Below are 21,252 nucleotides of genomic sequence, written 5' to 3'. Positions count from 1 at the left end.
GGGCTTCTTTGCGCAGTTGGTTGGCTGCTGTGAGGAGAGACTGCTGGACTAGATAGGTGATGGGTCCAATCCAGCAGGACACTGCTTATATTCTTATATTCTTAAGAAGGCTGGTTTGAGGAAGACTCTAAAGTGAGGCCAGAAAATACAGTGTTGTGAAAGAAAGGCAAAAGATTCAGTCAGAAGAGTAGAAGAGCTAGCCAGAATGGATATTGACCTCACCCAACTTTGACTGATTTGTCAAACTCGTTGCAGTCCATAATAAAAAGATTATTTCATGCTTTATATATAAAACAAAATATTGTTATATATATTGATTTTTTCCAAGCATCAGGATCTTGATTCTTGCCTTCGCATTACGTGTCCAAATGCTTCCTAATTTGTGCTTTGAGTGGACATTCTGTTTGTGCTTCATCTGTTAATGAATGATCTGTTCTTGCAGCCCAAGGTATTCTCAGCAATCTTCTCCAGCACCACAATTCAAAGGTATCAGTGTTTCTTTATAGAGCCTTTCTGACAGTACAACTTTCACAGCCTTATGCTAGGCCTTGGGAAGACCATGGCTTTACCTATATGAATCTCAGTTGTCATTGTGATGGCTCTGCACTTTAATACTGGGCTTATAGTAGATTATGTTTTACTCCCAAATTTAGTCAACAGACCTGGAATTTTCAGGTAGTTCTCTGTACAGTGGTACCTCGGGTCACGAACTTAATTCATTCCGCGACTCAGGTCGCGACCCGAATCAAATTTTCCCATAAGGTTCAATGTAAATATGGTTAATCCGTTCTGACCCCTACGAATTTGGTCGTCAACTGATTTTGGTCGCGATCCAAATCAAATTTTCCCATAAGGTTCAATGTAAATACGGTTAATCCGTTCTGAACCATATGTATTTTTTTTTAAACCACAAAAATATGACACAAAGAACAGTACAGTACACTATGAAGAGAGAGAACGCTAACCTTGCTTGAGCCGTGGAGGACAGGAAGGCGGTGGGGAGGCGGTTATTGTTTGGAGGGAGAGTCCTCCTCTAGAGGAAGCCACGACCACGTGTCACGGCAGGGAAAATGGGCGCGGATCCTGTTTGTCACCTGATACAGAGTTCGCGAACGGAAGCAAAATTTTGCGAACGGTGCTGTTTGTGACCCGAATTGGTCGTGAACAGAAGCGTTCGTGACCTGAGGTACCACTGTACAAAGGTTGCTTAGTTTCTAAAACCAGCCATGGTCAATTTAGTGGTGCTATACGTTGTGGTCTGTTTATTCATACAATATACACTTCAATTTATACGATTTGCTGCCAGAAGATATGGTGATGGCAATGACATGGACAGTTTTAAATAGACTTAGACAAACTTAGACAAAGAATGATGGTGAGTTATAGCTTCCATAGTCTGGATAATAATTGTTGGGAACAAATAGAAGGAAATCTTCAAGGTGTTCATGTGAGCTTTCCAGCAATATGTGTCTGTCCACTGCTATAAAGAGAACTGGACTGAACAGAATCTTGCTCAGATTCTACAAGACTCTTACATTTTAATTTTCACATAAATGTTGAAACAGCCTAAAGGAATCACACTTTTAAGAGGTGTTTTTAATTTCTGTAGGTCACATTCATAAATTTTAACTTTTCTGTCATGACAATTGCATTTCAAAGAATGTGTATATTCCATGGCATCTAAAAATATTTTTCTTGACCAAGAGAATGCAACAACGTCAGAGAGTTAATCTAGAAATACTTAGATATGTGTACGAATGAGATTACTTTTCTTTCTTTTTCTCATTCTCGATTTTAAATTACCTGTACTAAAAGATGGGTGCATACAGCCTTGCAATTTATATTAGAAACAAAGGAAATTGAAGTTGTTTGCTTCCCAGTCTTATTTGAAATCAGTAGCTTATCTGAAGCCAGTAGCTGAAGAAGAAAAAAAATATTGTGAGAGTTATAGGAAAATGTTTCAATACATTATATATATGAAAATGGCATAAAACAAATAGGGTATTTGATTGTTGCAAGCCGCCAAGAATCATTGAGAGTTGGGTGGCATCTAAGTTTAACAAATTATTATTTGCCTTTAAATATAAAAAACAGCCAGTGTCTAGTCAGTGTTTTAAGAAGTGGCCTAAATTCTCATCTGCACTATCTTTTTTCTTTGTCTCTTACAATTCCATTACTGTCTGACCTTTCTTGCATTTCTAACTGCTGAAGACTTTACCAGGAAAAAGGCAAATCTGTCAATATTAATCTTATAGTTAATTAATAAGTATGCAAACTGATTACCATATTTTGTTTGTAGTTAGTTACTATTCATGAGTCATTATTGAAGTCATGATTATATTACTCTGCATAATGGTTCTAAGCCCAACTGAGTTTTGTTAACCTATACTGGTACTAAGGGAAGGGTAGGTTAGGGTGTAATTTATAGGCAGTCATGGTTTTTGATGTGTAATGTATTTAGAGCCACATAGGAAGCCTTCTTAGAAATTCTAGCTCCTAGAAATGTTATACATCATAGCTGGCTATAGGGAACACGGCTTACAAGTATTAAGCAACTATCTGATTATTGGTCCATTTTCATGCCAATTCATGGAGTCAAAGTAAGGAAGGGATGGAGACTATAGAGGGCAAAAGAGAAGTGAGAGACTGTAAGAGAAAAGAGGAACAATGGAAAGTAAGTCCAAACATCATGCTTAACCATGTTTGTAAGCCATGAGTTATTGCTTAGTGCAGTGCGTGCTGCCAGCCCACTGTAATTAATTCAACAAATCATAGTTATGCAAATCATGGCATAGCTTGAGGTATGAAACCTGTCTATGGCTGTGTTCATGCATCATGCTAAGCCATAATATAGTCTGTTTGATCTTGGTTTTAGCATGCTATATGTATCTGCCATTGTGAATAAATCTACAGTATTAAGCTTATAGGAAACCTATATAAATTTCTTTGGAAACCTTTGTTCATCATCACTGCCAAGAAATATAAGCTTATTTCATCCAATGGCAAATGGAACATCAGTTACTGAGGTTGTATTGACCTTAAAGAAATCGTAAGTAAGCAGACAGCTTTTGAGTATCAATACTTCTGTGGGCCAGTGATGCCCAGCTTTAATTTTCCTTTTTATCTTGTCCAACTGGGGTCTTGAATTAGTATGTGGCATAAATGGCAGATAAAGTAAAGATTATCACTGGAAGTTAATCTACAGAGGTAGATTACAGAGAATACCTTTAAGACAGAGGTATTGATGGTGAGTAACCAGATGATCTCAGAGCATAATAATAACCTTATATATCACACCTTACTTCTAGGACCTCAAAGTAGCACATGTGGGGGCCTCTCCTCTTTTTCATAACAATAATCCTGTAATGTAAGTTGGGTTGACTGGAAACCTGAATCTGTATCTCCTTTCTCCCAGTTCAGAATTTTAAACACAATGGCTCTGTCTGAGTCTGGGTGTTGCCACAGTTCTTAAAATTTGCTTGAACTGTACAGCAGCAACTGTTTCATCTCTCCAGAGTCCCTGGATCTGCTTGCTTTTGCCCATGTGAACACAACTTTAGCTTACATTTCTGTTGCCTATATCTTGTAACATTGTCATAACCCGAATCTGTGTCTGTACAAACGCTAATATGCCAATTAACCCTATTGGACCAATAGTCTAGTAAAGCTAATAATGCAATGAAATAAAAATCTAGTTCCTTTGTGATTGTTAGTTTAGTTCCCTTGCAATTTCCTTGCAATATGTCCTTAAGTTCTAATAATAAAAGGGACACATTGGACATATATTTAGGCTATGTGGAGACGATGCTACTGTTATGTATCTTTGCCAATATGACGCATGCAGATTGGGTGAGATATTACTGCTTAAAAACTAAATCACCCTCAAAGATTATTGCTTTCAAGCAGCATTAGCAACCTGTGTGTTATATAATCCAAGCATCCTGAATTAAGGCCACAGGAAGCAAACAAATGTTCGCCTGGCAGCTCAAATAAGAAATAATTGATATTTTCTATTAGGCTCTATTTCATTGAAATCCCAAGCAAAAACTGTACATTCTCAGACATTTAAGTTGCTGTCAAATTCTTCCCTATTGCTGCCTGACGTGATTATTGTGCAGTTCACTCTGTCAATTTGAACTAATTCATGGGTACTTTATGCTCAGCTGTGTTTGGTTGTATTTTATTGTTTATAGGCTTTTCCTGTACACTGGGTTGGGTGCTATGTAAATAAAGATAAACTGCACTCTGATGAAATTGATTGGGATTTTGGCATTTGTGGTGATCAATGCAAATATATGCTGGAGATTTCATCACTTGCAAGACTGGCATGTAAATAAATACATTCTCGACATCAAAGAGTTTCTATTTAATATTTAAATCTTGAGTTCTCAATCATTAACAAACTTTTTATTAGCAGTAAGGCAATTTTAGATGCATTTGGTACAGTATGTGCCTGGATTCAGGCTATGATGGTAGTTCTAAATAGGTTTCAATCAGATTTTCTGTTGGAAATAGAATAAGAATGCTCTATTCTTGCATCTAATCACAGTATGAACATCCCCTGCCATCATCTTTACGGTGCCGTGTTTCATGACCAGAATCATGGAGAGTCAGGTGCTCTCCAGAGCTGGAGAGAAACCTCTCAACTGAGTCTCCGCCATTTTTTCTTTGTCCCACAGCAAGAGCTGGGAGGTGCTAGGTTTTGAAAGCAGCCTTCTGAAAGCAGGAGACTATTATTCTTTAAATATTCTGACCTTTGTAGAAATGCCCAGTTTTGAAAGCTTTTGTGTTCTGTTTCTGAACTGTTTCAAAACTCTGCACAACCCGAAACTATTCAGCTGTTCAGTGGGGTTGTTAGTGGACTCAATCTCACCTGCTTTGCTGGGCACCATAAAGCAGGACAGCAGGGGTCATGCCATCAGTCAACAATCATCACCTCCCCAAGCCCCAGCCTTACTGCATCCTTGTATCACTGTCATGATTAGCGGAGGGCTTCCTGCCAGTAGTGATGCTCTAAGGAAGCAATTGCTTTGCTTGACACTTATCCTGCATACATAAAATTAGGACGTTACCATTTGGCCACAAGCTGGAACAAAGACAATAGATGCAGGATAAGGTTTAGGAGTAGGAACAGCAATTTTATGCTGGTATTGTTTTCAGATTGGGGGATAGTATTTTAACGTGGCAGCGGGCAAAGGCCCTGTGTTAGTCATATTTTAGGACTATCTGTTGATCTAACTTCTTGACAGTGTTTTCCTGTCCCCACTGAAACTGGCTTTTCTTTTTCAATTTCATCATCATGGTGTTTAAGAATGTACAGGTAGTCCCCAGTTTAAGAATGAATTCCGTTCCCAAAGTCTGTCCTTAAGTTGAATTTGTATGTACAGTATTATTGTATAATACTGTATAAGTAGTATTGTGTAATGAACTCGAACCATTGTGTATTTAACTCAAATTTTGCTACAGTAGGCTCTGTAGTTAACTATGGGTTGTTTGTAAATCGGGCGTTCTTAACCCAGGGACTACCTGTATTTAGCTTCAGTTTGGCTTTTTGAAGCTATTATTGTATTATGGCAAATGATGCTCCTTTTTTTTCTACTCCATATTTGTCCATCACTTTACTGACATCTTCTTGGCTGCCAGAGGCCACCTACAGGCAGTGGGGGTGGGGGGCATGGTCAGATGGTGAAAGCAGCTTCATGCCGATACAAGGCAAGTTCTGCTCCTCCTCTACATGCATCATGTTACACGAAAGGGGTGAGGTTGCATCACAGTGGTGCAACACTGCTTTGGACATTTTGAGGGAAGTGTTGATCATATGGACATCTCTGCTGGCTGACTACCCATATTTCTTGATTTGCAAAAGCCCAACAGGGAGACTTTCAGAATTTTGAAACTTAGGAAGCCAGGGAGGCTAAAAGATGTTGGATGATTAGAAGGAAAAAAAGAAGATTCTTGCACTCTGTTCAGCCACATCCCAACTAATTTCTGTCTATAAAATCCACAGATATTCCTGGAAAGAGAAATACTGTAGCTTTGTATCTGCTTCCTTTTAGCATCAGTTTCACGGGAAAAAGAAAGAGATGATTGCCCCCACTTAAGGCTTCCATTTCTGTTTGAGTGTTTTGCACATACGCTTGTGTATGTAACTCAGCAGCAACCCATTAGCTAGACTAACTTTTCTAAAAAGAAAAAAAATAGTTTTCTACATTTACAAAGGGGAGAGAGAAAATCTATACAGTAACACCACAACATTCTATTTATTTCAAATATTTAGGCTGAGTGATTAAGTGAAGAAGAATTGCTTTTGGATTTATATCATCTCTGTGGGTATGGATAATGGATAAATTAAAGAAAGTACTAATTTAGGGATGAGTGAAAATTAAATAATACTGGGATGGATGAAAATTAATTGGATAGTTTATTTGGGGAGAGTTGGGTGGGGGATTAATTGGCATCCTTAAGCAAAATGTAAATACTGCTAATTTCCAATCTGCATGCATATATATCAATTAATATGTGCACATATTATGCAAATTTGGATTCTAGAGTCTTTTTAGGACTGAATAGTGTGTGAGAGCCAGTTTTCAGATAGGTATAAACAAATATAGACAGATAGTGGATCAGCCTGTTACTGAAAAAAGAGAAAGTAGGAACTCTCTCTTTTGCCCCAAAGAGAGTTTGTCTAGCCCTTTACATCACATGGACTATAGACAGAAATATAAGAATTTGAAGTTTGAAAGTGTTCATTACTCAGTGTGAATTGTACATCTCCTAGTAACCCAGCGAAATTTCCCACAGATTGCTCCCAGATGGGACTTATAATTCTTATTTGTTTTTTATTCATTTATTTCTCAGGCTTATGACAATCATAAATTGACTCTAAATGGGATACACTTTAATCTAGTGGCAATTTAAAATATTATACCACATTATACCTTAATATGTAGTAATATAATAAATAACAATATATAAATCAATCATGTCATGCCAAGGAAAAACCATACTGATATAACTCTGACTGGGAAGTTGGAAAAAACAACAGCAGCAATAGCTAATCTAATGAACAAACTAAAGGTGGTGTTTGATGATCTAAACTAGACAGGCAACAGCCAACTATAAGACTCAATGATTGTGATACATATACAGGTTATATATTCCTCCTCCATGGAGGGAGGAAATACTGAAGCTTTGCCATGACAGCAAGACAATTGGAGTGGTTAATCTACCCACCTTTTGCTTAAGGATTTTTGGTGGTCTCATGTCCAAACAAATGTCAAGGCCTATGTGTCTTCAAGTCACATTTGCCACCATATCAAACCAGCCAGTCTGCTGAACCCCCTTCCCTCTCCACAGGGGTGTTTGGACACAGTTTTCTTGGATTTTATTACTGACTTCCATCTGAGAAGGATCTGAATGTTGTGCTGTACTGGCGGTTGTTGATGTTTTTGAAGATGGCTTATTTCTCCATGCCAGATTCTGCTGAGTTATTCATCTACCCATATTTTCTGCCCAGTCACCCTACCAAATAGAAACGCTCAATTCATGACTCATTTTGGGGAGGTTTTTTTTCCCCTTAACTCCCATTTTTCCTTGGTTCATCATTCACCATCAGATGGTAAGATAGAGAGGACAGATATTATCCTTGAGCAATACCTTCATTGTTACCAGCAAGAAAACAGGCTGACCTATGCATATACCTAAGTTGGATCATTCTTCTATTTGCATGTCACCATTTCAGGCATTTTAGGGCTTCCACTCATACCAGCTGCCAGACTCTGCCTCTCCCTTTTCCATCCCTGAGGTCTCACACTTTCTACAGGAACTTCAGGTGACACAACTGTGTTCTGTGTGTCAATTGTGCCTCTTCCTGGACTGTCTGGGACTCCTCATAGTCATTCATGCCTTAGTTACCTCCTAAGTAGATTACTACAATATGTTGTACATGGGGTTGCCCTACACCTGGTTCAGAATGCAGCAGTGCGGGCAGTTACAGGGGCATCTAGGCATGCCCATGTTATACCTCTGCTCCATGAGCTGCACTGGTGCCCACTGTGCTTCTGGGTGGAATTCAAGTTACTGTTTGTTACCTATAAAGCATTCCATGGCATGAGTCTGGGTTATTTGCGGGGTTGCCTCTCCTCTAGGTCTGACAGGAAGTGCATGCTCTGGGTCCCTTCGGTTAAAGTATGTCATCTTATGGAACCTTGGAAGTGTGCCTGCCCTTTAGAACACCATACCCCTTGAGATCAGATTGGCCCCAGCCATGGTAGCCTTTTGCAACACACTGAAGACCTGGGTGTGCTCCAGGATCTGAGGGTCAAAAGGTTACATGGCCTGTTGAGAGGTCTATTGTTTCTGGGGTTCATCCTCAGTGACCATTGCTAGTTTTTTATTCTTTGCTAATATTACTTTTTATTGTTTTAACATGTTAGCTGCCCAGAGTTGCATTTGCGAGATAGGTGACAATGTAAATTAAATAAATAAATATTCCTCAGGAAATAGCTAGGCCTTGCCAAGGCTTCCTACAAATATATCACTGGTCATCACCACCAGGAAGGTCCTGCCATTGCTGTTGGAGATCATACATGGCTTTCTATTAAGTTCTTACCCTACATACATTCTTCCTATAACCTTATTGGTCCCTTCTCAGTTTGGATTCACCTGGTTGCTTTTAACCTGTAACAGTTACAATGAAGATGCACACAGTTTTCTACCATTCCCCTTTGAATCTTGAATGATCCTTGACAGCTCCTCTGTCCCAGCTACTTTGCAGTCTCAGTTGCGCGGTGGGGAGAAGGAATTCAAGGTAGAACATATTTTGGATTCCAAGTTCAGAAGAGACATATTGGAATACCTGATTCATTGGAAGGGGTACCTGGACACAAAAACATCCTGGAAAGGAGTAGAAAATGTCCATACAACTTGCCTTCTATGCCAATTGCATTTGTAATAACCTCCCAAGTCCAAGCCTCCTAACTGGTCTTCCATTCCTTCTGAGCTATCTACTTATTCTTCAGACTCTGAGGGGGGCAGAATTAGGTTTGGACAACAGAATAGTGATGGTGGGTTTACTGGCTCTGGGGGACCTTATCCATCCCAGCCTGCATTCATAGAATAGATAACTAGACAAAGTGGGGTGAGGGAAATAGTGAACTTGGACTTGAAATTAACTTTCCCCACCTACCTCTGACCCTCAGGTTGCCATGGGCATCAACTCAATTTCCACCCCCCCACTGAGTGTATAAATTTTGATCTAAGGAGAATGTCTGACCAGGTGCTATCTTTGGAGGAGATAGAAATACTTCCTCCTTTCTGAGTCTTGGAAATTGTCTGTCTAACTCATGGGTCCCCAAATGCTTCAGCTCATCGACCCCTTCATGAAGTTTCAGATTGCTCATTGACCCCCCCCAAATTTAATAAATACTACTTTAACTATAATACCTTGAATAACAACAACAACAACAACAACAACACCTTGGATAATCCCAGTGACCCTTAGAATCCTGGTGTAATGTGTTTTGGGGAATTCAGAAGGAATAGTGTATTTTAGGTTACTTCTTTAGCCTAAAAAAGATTTTCAGCTAAATTTTCCAACGAAGCTCAGTAGAATCACACGTTATCTTCTGGATAGCTTAGTATTCTCTGCTAATACTTCAGGAAATGTGGTTACAACTTTTCCTCAAGCATGGGTGGGCCACATGTGCCCTCAGTCCCTTTTTGCATCCTTCAGGGTCCCCCAAGATTGCACCTGACAGCAGATTGCCAATTTATGGTGATTGCCAATTTAAAGTACTTATGGGAAGAGGGGAGAGTGTTAAGTCCAAATAATGTAAAGAAAAAAGGGTCATAAATTCCAGCCTTCTGTGACATCATGGTGTTACTGCTACACTTCTTCAAGCCCTTGAAGATTGGAGAAATTCATTTAAGATGCATAGATACCAGCTACAAAAAGATTGCCCCCTCCATCTGTTATGTGAGAAGGTGTCATGCTAATGTTATTAATGTGGGCCTTGCAAGAAGATTACACAATAAACTATAATTAAGTCAGAGACCAGTTTGACAACATGGGAAGACCCTGATTGTTAATGACACGGTGCAACAGCTATGAAAGGTAATCAGAAACTCTTTGAGACCAACAAGTAAATAAAAATAAATATGTTCAGTCCATTGCTGGTCCACTTTCAACAATTGATATATAACAAAGAACCTTTGAAAAATGGTAGGCCATAACATTGTCTAATAGATGTAAAGTATTTCCCAAGTAACAAATGTTTAAAAATCCTATGGGTTTCTCTGAAATTAATGGAAATCTCTAGTCTATAAAATGTATTGAAAATTAGGCTGATTATTTACGTTAAACATAATATAGGGTCTTACATAGTAAGTAGTTATGCAGATGAAGAAATCTCACAACTATATAGCTACATTCCAACAGATTCCACAGTTTCTAGAAAAGCTTTCCGGCAACTTTCAGCATTTGCTATCTATATCAAACTTCACAGGAACATCTTGAAGATGCTTAAGAGTGCCCAAAAAATGCCTTTATAGCTGTTGTGTAATTTGACAGACTGATTGCATTTGAATTCCAGTGCAAGAGGCTGGCAGAAAAAGAGACAGGATATCACACATGACAACTTTCATTGCGAGTAACAGTTGCTTGCATTATCCAGCTTACATCAGGGTTGATAAACTTTTTGACAGACCAGAGGCCTTTTCATTGTTTTGTTTCAGTGTTGACTTGGCAAACACAATGTAATGTATTAATCTTTTGCCAGATTTGCTTTGCTTGCACTTCAGCTGGAAGGGGCAGAGCAAATCAAATAGAAACCCACAAACACCAAAAGATTATATGTTTTGTTTGTGTCTGAACATTTTTTTTTTATTTTTCATGCCCTATTGTTAAGAATGCTGTTTTTCAGGATGACCTGTTTAGGTTCCTCCACTGGATGGTACTTGTGATCACAGGGATTCCTATTTTTTCAGCTGTATTTGTAATAGAAGCAGAAGTTAGAGCAATATCTGAGGAGATTCAAGGCAAAGAAGGACAAAGATACAAAGGAAGACAGGCTTAGCAGCCTGCAGATTGGAAACTCTGGCATCAACTGTGGTCACATGAGAATGGCAAGAGCTGTGGTTGACTTGACCTAGACAAGTAGATATTATTTTCCAGCTAATGAGAAGACAGGGCAGAAATAATATCTAAACTTAACAAGAAAGACATGATTAAACATGATACTTGTCAAGCTTTCCAAGCTATTTGGCTGGTTGAGAATGCATACCTAAGGGACTAGAAATTGGTACACAGATAAAATAAAAAAAACAGCCCTGTATCCTAAAAGATTCCTGCAACCTAGTATTATTTATAAATAGTGCTAGTTATGCCTCATTCTAGTGCATATATATATATATAAATTCTCCTTGTCTTCTTCCAAAGGTTGATGTCTGTTTTCAATAGTGCACTGAAAATAAACTCCTTCATGCATGGAAAGAACTCATGAGAGGTGCAATGGATTGTCCTTACCCAAGCATGTCCTGTTGGCCTTACTGTCTGGGTCTCGAGTCTGCTGTACAATGTACGTAGAGTGTTATCTCTAGGTAAATCACAGTGAAGTGGCAATTAAGAATTAATCATTGCTGCCATCTTGTGGTTGTCCAGAATTTTGCAGCCCCGGTTTCTCTGGGTGGAGAAAACTTTTCCAAGTTCTCAAAAACATCGTTGAGTTGGTAAACCAGTACCTGAACTGTACAGTTGAGGGCTGGTGTAGTTGAATCCCCTCTCACTGAAATATTCTCTATACATAGAAAATTTAGATGTTACTGAGACAGATTTTTACCTAGCTTTCTCTTTAATACATCAGATTTTTCCTAATTATGACCTTTCATGGGGTGGTCCGGTTTTTCTCCTGTCTCTGTAAGCTCTTGACAACAAAGGTCATGTAAGGATTAGTGAGAAGACAGTCTGATTTGAATCATAAATAAATGTATAATAAGTAAAAATAATTTCTGTATGTTCTTTCTTTCACTGCTTACCTGTGATGGAAGGCATGAGCGGGGAGGATTCTGGAATGGAGCTTCAAAGTTACAGGAAGGGGGGAGAACCATTCCAAGGAAAGCATCTTCTCAGCCCTCAGCTGGACTGTGTGAAAGTCAAGAGAAAGGGACTGGCCCCTCCCTAAGGGCATGATGGTTGCTGTCGTTGGGGGGATTAGAGTTAGTCTGGCGAGATTCTGTCTATTAGGTGCAAGCTAATAAAGAAGCTGAACTGATTTCTGGACTGTATCATGATTCTTGGGCTGAACCTGACATCACTTGTCTTGGGTATACTGCTTTTTTGTGGATGTTTTAGTAAAGTTTTATCAGAAGATGTTGGCATTCTTCAAGATTCAGCTCTCTCAGGGTCTCTGACTTCGTATGTGTATGTATCTTGCCTGTAACATACAGTACATGAATATAAACGGGTAAATATAGCACTGTGAAGTAGAAGGGTACAGCTGAGGTTTAGAATGTCTGTTTCTAACAAATCTTAACTGACATGGGTTTTTAAATGGGAGAAAGAGATGATTTTGCCAAATATGTTACTTAGCAAGTGATGGAGTTTGCAGAGTGATATTGAATATGCTAAAGGGTAGGGGAATGTCTTTGTATATGTGTAGTTTTGTTTTACAGTCCCCATGCTCTCATTTACTTAGCGAATTTCATTAGGCCAAAATCTTCCAGTGCAAAATGTATTACACTTCAGAGCACAGAGCTGAGTCCCCAAAACTCAGAGATAATGCTGTCTGGAAGAAAGTTTCAGTTTCTTTCATATTCCCACTTTCAGCCATTTCTGCTCTCTTTTCATGAAAAGAAACAACTCCATAACTTTCAAAACTCATAATTCCTCTTCTACAGGTAGTCCTCGAATTATGACTACAATTGGGACCGGAACTTTGGTTGCTAAGTGATGCATTTGTTAAGTGAGTCACGCCTGATATTACTACTTTTTTTGCTGCGGTTGTCAAGCGAATCACATGGTCATTAAGCGAATCACACGGTCATTAAGCAAATCTGGCTTCCCCCATTGACTTTGCCAGGACCCCCCTGGGAAGGCCACAGATGGTGATCACATGGCCCCGGGACACTGCAACTGTCATAAATACATGACGGTTGCCAAGCGCCCAAATTTTGACTGCAGGGATACTGTGAAGCACTTTTTTCAGTGCCAATGTAACTTTGAATGGTCATTAAACAAATGGTTATAAGACGAGGACTACCTATACTGCACATTCAGCTAACTTCTGAGCCAACCTTTCCCCAGCTATCATAACAGACTTACTTCTGGATGCTACTAAGGCATCAGACTCATCAATGTAGCATTCAACGTACTTTTCTTTGCCCAGAGATTTTAAAGTGTAATTCAGTGTTAAACAGACCACCTCATGTACTCTAAGTATGCAATTTCATGTATTCCTTAGAGGAAAATAAAATAGAGAACATAGAAAACAGTTTATTCATAAAATTATGAGAACTTTTAGTAGTTAACCTTTAGTCATTTACCTTATTTTTCACATTTCTCATTCTGCATTGCAAACAAGCTGTGCCTCTTTTAAAATCCTTATATCTGCTAGAATCTTAAGACAGTCTGCCAGATAAATAATAAAAATGTTGCTCAAACTTTATTAATTTGTGCTGTTTTTGCACTCTCACTCTTCTGGAGTCTTTTGATTTATCCCTTTATCGATACCTAAATTCTGACGTATTTATTTTTATGTTATTTGCCGCTTCCTTCTTTTTATTATCATTTATGCCTTCTAACATTGATAATTGAGGCAGATGTGTGCTATATGATTCTAACTCTTTTAAATGTGAACAGTTATCTTGGCACATTGAACTACTGTCCTACACAGGCAATTTAAGGCTTAAGGCACAACTTTCTCAGGAATAACCAGATTAATATCAGTGTGATTTCTTTAATGTGTAGGGCATTAAGAATAGCAGCTTTAACTGCCTTAGGGACTTGTAATATCACATATTTTACATGAATCTGATTGCTCTAGTACCTAAGAGTCAAACTACATATTCAGTTAAATATGTACTGTATAATCAATTCTTTATTTTGTATTTTAAAGTCAGTGAGCCCTTGAATCAAATGAGTAACACTGCATGTGGATAGAGGAAATTCACACCTGTATTAAGGGGTGGGGGAGAGGAAAAGGGGGCTTTGGTGAGGATTGATTTTGGAAAATCAGCATCTGGGAAGAAGTTAAAACAGTGTACAGTGGTCCTGATCTGAGCTGCTGTGCCATGGATTATAGATGAGCAATCTGCTACTCTACAGCTATGCTTGCTCCCTGAATCCCATTTTGGTGGTCCTTGATATCCACAAACTGATGGCATTTTGAGGTGGGAATCACACAAAAACGATAGTGGCAGCTTTAACATAGACACAATAGTAAATAAAGTAAAAAATAAATAACAGTCCTACCCACATTTGTATCATGGTCCTCTCCACTGCATTAGGGGTCCATTCACAGGGGCCCTTGGTACCCAGAAACTTTGCATGTGGCTCTTGACTACTAAATGTTTTCAGTCCTGCTTTAGAGTAAAACACCAAGGGTCAGCTGTATTTTCTGTAATTAATGTAATATGTTATTTGACTCTGGATGTTTCATAAAGTTCCACAAATATTTGGGCTTGATAAGCAAAGACCATTTCTTCCATCACTGAGACAAATGACAGGAGATGATCTGTAAATTGTCATCCAAAAGGAGTTAATGTTTTTCTATTGTTCAAATGTTCTTCCTATCAAAGTCCAATACCGATCTTACCTGTTACTCGATCAGCATGTTACTCCACCCCCCACTCCTCATCTTTCATTGATCAAACAGAATATTCATAGTTTGGCAAAGTTTTTTTTTCCTGCCGGGAGATTAGAAATAGTGTTCAACCAAAAATACCACCAAACTGTATTTGCCTTTATTATGACAAAACCTCTTATGATGTGATGCTCTCAAAATCATTCCCAGGTACTACCAACTGCAGCAAGGCAACAGCAGCCAAGTGCTTTCATATCTGGTCTGCAGGCTAACCAATATTCAAAGTATTGTAAGATTCTCACCTCAGACTTTCAAGTAGAAACCTCAGTCTGAGCATTATCCTGTGGAGGGGTAGACTGCTGCCTCTCTGCCTTTCCAATGTCCCCAGAGCCCTGGCAGACAAGTCCGATCCTCCTTGGCTGCATTTGGGAAGAATTGGCAAACTTGATGAGCTGTACCTGCTAAAGTTCAACATCTTCCTATATCAACTCTTGCCTCTTAGACGGCTTGTACTGCCTCCGTCAGCAGGGTCTGCCATCTCATATTGTGTTTGGGATATTCTGAACATGAAGATGCATTATGTGCCCTTTCTTGGTGCAGTGACTCCAAGTGCTCCACAATGCCACCAATTTCTGCTTAGAAATGTCTTCTACCTCTGGTGGGTGGGATCCCCAGCAGTTTAGCATCTGTCTCCCCAAATCTCTGATTGGGAGGATCTCCTAAACAAGGAGGTTGATGAAACTGTGACTGAAATATATAATGCAAAAGTGAATGTGAATACAAGGATGAAGCTGCTACCAAATTAAGCTACGAGTATCTGGATTCTGTGAGCCGCCTAAGATGGTACAAGATGGGTGGCTATACAGTATAAATGTTTTAAATAAATAAATACATTCACAAATAATATTAAATTAGGGATTGGCAAAGTGATTCACACAATGCTTTTAAATGATTCCCAAAGAATCCCAATATTAAATAAAAACTAACTTAAAACATTTAAAAATGATAAATCTCACATCTTGTGAGATTTTACTGTTCTTGTATGAGTTCTTGAGAGATCTCACAAAATTTTGTCCATTAAAAAATAGCCTTATCCCATTATGCAAAATCATAATGCTTTGCTTTTCAAAAAGATCATTCCCTGTATGTTAAACAATGGTTTGAATAACAACTGGATTTTTATAGCATACTAAGCTATAACTTTTGGTTACAAAGAACAGTGGCTGGGCTCAGAATACCCAAAACCAAAACCAAACAAATTACATTATGGCTTTAACAGAATATGTGGACCTAGTTAATAAGCACTTTCCCAAGGAGGATGTCAATAAGAACAGAACAATTAAGAGCAAAACAAAAACCAATCATATTCAGTTAGTATTATTACTACTATTATTAGTGAACCATTACTATTATTATTAATAAATTATTAATATATTAATCTATAACCGCATACCAACATGTACTGAAATGTGTAAAATATTACACTTAAAATAGTGGTGGTGGTGGTGGTAATGAAGATGGATGATGATGATGATGATGATGATGATGAAGAAGAAAAAGGAGGGGGATGCTTGAATGGAGGGAACTGCTTGAAAGAACTCATAAACCTGAAAATCAGTAGGAAAACTAAAGGAAAGGTTAATTCTAAAACCGGCAACTAAAAAAAATCCATGTTTAAGAAACTAGAAGTTGGCTGAATAAAGAAAAATGATATCTCTAGGTCTTCAGAGAAGACAGGCTTGAATAAATAAGGAAGGACTGTGTGATGAAAGAAGCAAGAAAACAATTGATATTTTGGTTTGCTTTCTAAAACTAACATCCATCCTTGGGCAGGAGGAATCCTTTGTGACATGCTAGTGACTGAGGATGAACAGGGCCATGCAAAGTGGATCATAACAGAAGTTCTTCTACCTCCTGTGAAGCTGAAATGGGATGAGATCCACTTTCTAGGCACTACCAGAGCAAGGCATGTTTGATTGATACTGGAATAGGAAGTATTCTTCTCCATCGCTCCTGCTTCTATCTCAACGTCAGGGAAAGTAGCTTTTCTATGAGCACTCTCATACCCCAAACTCTAGATGTACAGATTGTGATCAGAAATTTGTAAAGATCCGTCTCCAGACTGAAGCTGTATGGGGGTGGCTTGATTTACCTTGGTATTTGAATTACCTTGCTTCAGTTCTAGATTCAAGGCTCATCCAAATGTAATCTCTACCCAAAACAAAACATCCTGTGTTATTACTTGTGTCAATAGCGCTTGCTCTGGAGTTAGAGATATTCCCAGTAGAATGTACCCTGTAGTCCATGAAACGTATCTTGAAACATAAAGGAGAATTTAAAAAAGAGAAGAAAAGAAAAAATAAAAACCGAACAGCAATTTCAAAGCACTTTAAAAAATGAACTAATTAGCAGTCCGCCTCTGAATGGAATACCTTGAACAATATTCTTTGTAGAACAAAATTCAGTTTTGCATCTGGGATTAGTTCTTTAAAGATAAGCCTACTTTATTCTTATGACAATTATAATTAGCTTTTAATAAGAGTTTTTGAGACTCCTAGAAAGGACTGCTTAGTTTTTGCAGAAAATTGAGTGTTTCAATGTGAGGTCCTATTGTTGAAACGCCTCTTTAATATAGATTTAGATACATCTATAGGTTTCTTTTATTTTCCCCCAACATTTAATTATATAAATGTATAATATTTGACATTCTATTTGAAGTTTGACTAATATTAAAATAAATCGCTAACAGTTCTGTCCTCTTTTATATGTAACAATAAGTATTTGATAAGCATTCTGCATCTTAATTTTTGAAATAGTTTCTGTTAGAAAAACATCCTTCTAAGAGTTTTAAAAACGTTTATATTACAGAAATCCCTGCTTCTCAGTTGTATCTTAAAAATATTTGAACACATTTTAAGATTTAAAGCTTTAAGAGAGTGCAAAATGCTATGCTAACTAAAAGGTTGAAAGCAAGAGTTAACTTGTGTTTACAGTATCCTTCTAGATGTACTAGAGATGAGGAATTATAGTACAACACAACTAAAGAGTACCAGGTTGGGAGGGTTGAAGTTGCCAATCTATTTCAAAGTCAATATAGGGGTGGAATGTCGGAAGGATAAGAGAAGATACATTTCATGCTTTGCCTGTGTACAATGATTTAGCTTAGAGCTGGAAAAAATTGCTTTTTAAAATGTTCCATGCTAATTATGGGTATGAGTGGACGGTTTCTCCAAATGTTGAGTCGGTTCACGGGCAGGATTCCCTTTACCACTTCATTGCTACTGAAAAAGTCCTATAGGTAGAATTCCCTCATGATAAATTTCCTAGGGATTTGATAGAAAGGAAGGAAGCCAGGAAGACTGCATATCCTAAAGAGGAGATTATACAATGAAAGTAGGATATTAACATATGTTCTTTGGCCACCTTGTTGCTATATAAATAGAAAAGCATCTCACTCTACCTGTGAGATTTTTTCCAAAACCTTAAGCAGCCCCATCCAACCAGACCCAAAATCTGAAGCCCTTGGAAAGGAGCCAACAGAAAAAGCTATGCATTCATGTACTGCTTTCCCTAGTGATTCTAGTTCTCAGTGGGCAATGAATGCAGGGTTTTTGCATTCTCCCCTCCGCTCGCAAGACTTGGTTTCTTAATATCTGTCACTGTACTTTCATATGACGTTACTTAACTGGATTTGTTTTCAGGCTGTCACGCTTCATAACTGAAAACTAGCTGAACTGATTTGTAATGTAATATTGTCTTTTTCCTCCTACAGGTTCACAAATAATAGTGAAGTGGAGAGAAATGACGCTTCTGTTTTTAATGGTCTCCATCTGCCTCTTTCCTCGGAGCATGAGTTGTTTATTAAGCAACACCAGTTATGGCCACCAAAGAACATTTGAGGATATTGAGAAGGAAATAGCCCGTTATTCAGATGTGGCTGAGAAGATTATCAAACTTGCTGTTTATGGCAAGGCCCAGAATAGATCTTATGAAAGGCTTGCACTTTTTGTGGACACTATTGGACCACGTTTGAGTGGTTCTAGAAATCTAGAACTGGCTATCCAGTACATGGATAAAGCTTTGAGGAATGATGGCTTAGAAAATGTCCACTTGGAGCCAGTAAAAATACCCCACTGGGAAAGGGGTGAAGAGATTGCAATGATGATTGAACCATACAATCATACCATTGCAATGTTGGGGCTTGGTGGCAGCATTGCAACTCCTCCAGAAGGTAATGACTGCTTGACTTTTAACTTTTATTATTGTTACCCTATTATTTTTGATTTGGAATCTGAATGTGTTTTTCTAAATATGTCCTACAGTTCAAGTTATTCTTTCATTTAATCTTTCTCAACCTCAGTAACTTTATGCTAGCTGGGGAATTCTGGGAGTTGAAGTCCACACATCTTAAAATTGCTGAGGTTGAGAAACGCTGATGTAAACTAAAGAGTAAGCAAGTTTTGTCAGTTCAAGGACTGCATTAGACTTTCTGCAATATGCCCCAAAGGGCCTGTTTTGGATAGAGGTCCGAAGAGTTTAAAGGGTTTTCAGGTTCTGCATGGTCGAAGGCACCCAGTTTGCCCCTTAAAGCCTCCAACCACCAATGCAAAAAAACAACTTTTTGAGCCCAGTCATTGTTCTGGGCTCTGGAGGACCATAAAAGAGATGTTGGAAAGCCGCATCTGGCCTCTGGCCCGTACTTTTTACATCCCTGAACGAAATACTATTACAAATCCAAGATGCTTTGCTTCCTGTGGGAAAAAGCAAGAAGTGCCCTTCCCATGTATATCTGCTGCCTGGCCTGGCTGTTGAAACTTTCTTCCATGTTGAAGTTAATTCTACTGTATTACAATTTCCCCAGTTCTCTCTCCCCAGGAAGAAGTTACAGAAAACACCTTACTCATGTTTTTATTATGTGCAAGTTGAGAATAGGTGAATGCCTAGCTTAAGCCCTTTAAGAGACAGCTAAATCAATAGCTCAAAGCCTGAGGAAGGCTGACACCTCCTGCATTTTTAGTTATAAACCTCTTTATATGTATTTCTTCTAATTACACTTGAAAATTGCTTTTTATTATTCTCTAGTGATGGCTAACTTCTCTTTCCTCCTTGGCACCCTACTCTCCAAATATCAGTCAAATCCAGAATTGATCTATTAATACCCTGAAGTTTATGTTGAGCCATGACCTTGAGGTTCCACAGCACCACCCCTGAGTCTGCCTCAACCAGCTTAACCAGGGAAGCAGCTGTGAGCACTCCAAAGCAACAATTCCTAACTGTTGCTATGATCCATCATTAGATGCATGGAGCTGCCTTCAGACCTACATCAGTTAAAACCATTTGATTCATTGACTGAGTCACAGCTCTGTTTTTTATTTCTTTTTCTGTTGTCGTAGGTGTATTTAGAACACATGTTTTCTTCATTAGGAACTAGGCATAAAACTTTGAATAATTTTTAGGGTAGCTCTGTGACTCCCAGAATTCCCAGCCAGCATGGCCAGAAGCCATAGGAAGCTGTTTCATCCAGCTCAATATTGTTTGCAGTGACATGCAGCAGCTTCTCAGGGTTTCAGACAGGAATCCTTCCCAGCCCCATCTGGGGTTGCTGGGGGCAGTCACTTGCAAAGCATAGGCTCTATTATTTTGTTACAATCTATTATGTTGACTGGGAATTTTGTGAACTGCAATCCCAACAGCTCTAGAAGACACCAGCTGGGAAGTTTGTTGCATAAGCTGTGAAAGGGAACCAGGATACTGAGACCTGTTCGTAGGAAGCATCTTTCATTGTTACAAGGAGCTGTCAAGAATTGTGACTGTTCTTTTTTCCTTGATGAGCAATCATGAACCCATGTTATTATGTTTTATCACTTGGTGTGGGATATAAATGGAGTGCTGGGATGAATTACCTGGTGTCAATTCTACTCATTAGTTTCGAAAGCTGATATGTCACATAGATTGCACTGCCAGCCTGTAGAGACCTTGATTTTTCTAGTGGAAAATGAAAATTTCCAGATCTCTGGCTTCCTCTCCATTGGCCTAATTCCAGCCCTTTGCATGCTTCTGTCACCAAGATGTTTCTGAGGCATGCAGCTGAAACTTCTATTCATTAAGAATGGCTGGAGCCTATCCGTTTACTTCACTTACACGCCAACAGTAGCAGCGGTAGATTTTGCCCTAAATACACGAATACAGTGTATTTTGCACACAAAAAAAGAGTAAGTTGAGAGCCAGGAAAGTGAGCCCATTTTCACACCTTTCTTACCTGTTTCTGGATGTAAAATCCAAGACCCCATTTCTTATAGCTTGATTGATTTTTGTTCTCCTGGATCTGGGACAAGCAGTTCATGAGCTGCATGAAGCCCCAAGCAGACATTTTGGAAGTCCTGGAGTAGCCCTAAGTTTTTCCAAAGATGTGGGAAAAGTGCAATTCATACAAGATACTTTTTGGTTTGCTTAG

The 21,252-nt window shown here is 38.6% G+C and overlaps 1 protein-coding gene across 1 annotated transcript in view; it reads left to right on the top strand.

Annotated features, from left to right (window-relative positions):
• The window catches only part of CPQ (carboxypeptidase Q), a 151,956-nt gene that overhangs the window by 2,520 nt on the left and 128,184 nt on the right, over positions 1-21,252 (top strand). The window contains exon 2 of the mRNA XM_088149100.1: positions 18,571-19,029. Within this exon, the coding sequence (XP_088005226.1) occupies positions 18,600-19,029 (430 nt within the window). The 5' untranslated portion in view covers positions 18,571-18,599. The remainder of the gene's footprint in view (positions 1-18,570; positions 19,030-21,252) is intronic.

Source organism: Python bivittatus, unplaced genomic scaffold, assembly GCF_059951505.1.
Source record: "Python bivittatus isolate LINGU-HERP-01145 unplaced genomic scaffold, Pbiv_v1 ctg000590_np1212, whole genome shotgun sequence".
NCBI classification, from domain to species: domain Eukaryota; kingdom Metazoa; phylum Chordata; class Lepidosauria; order Squamata; family Pythonidae; genus Python; species Python bivittatus.
This window is presented reverse-complemented; position numbering and strand designations above follow the sequence as displayed.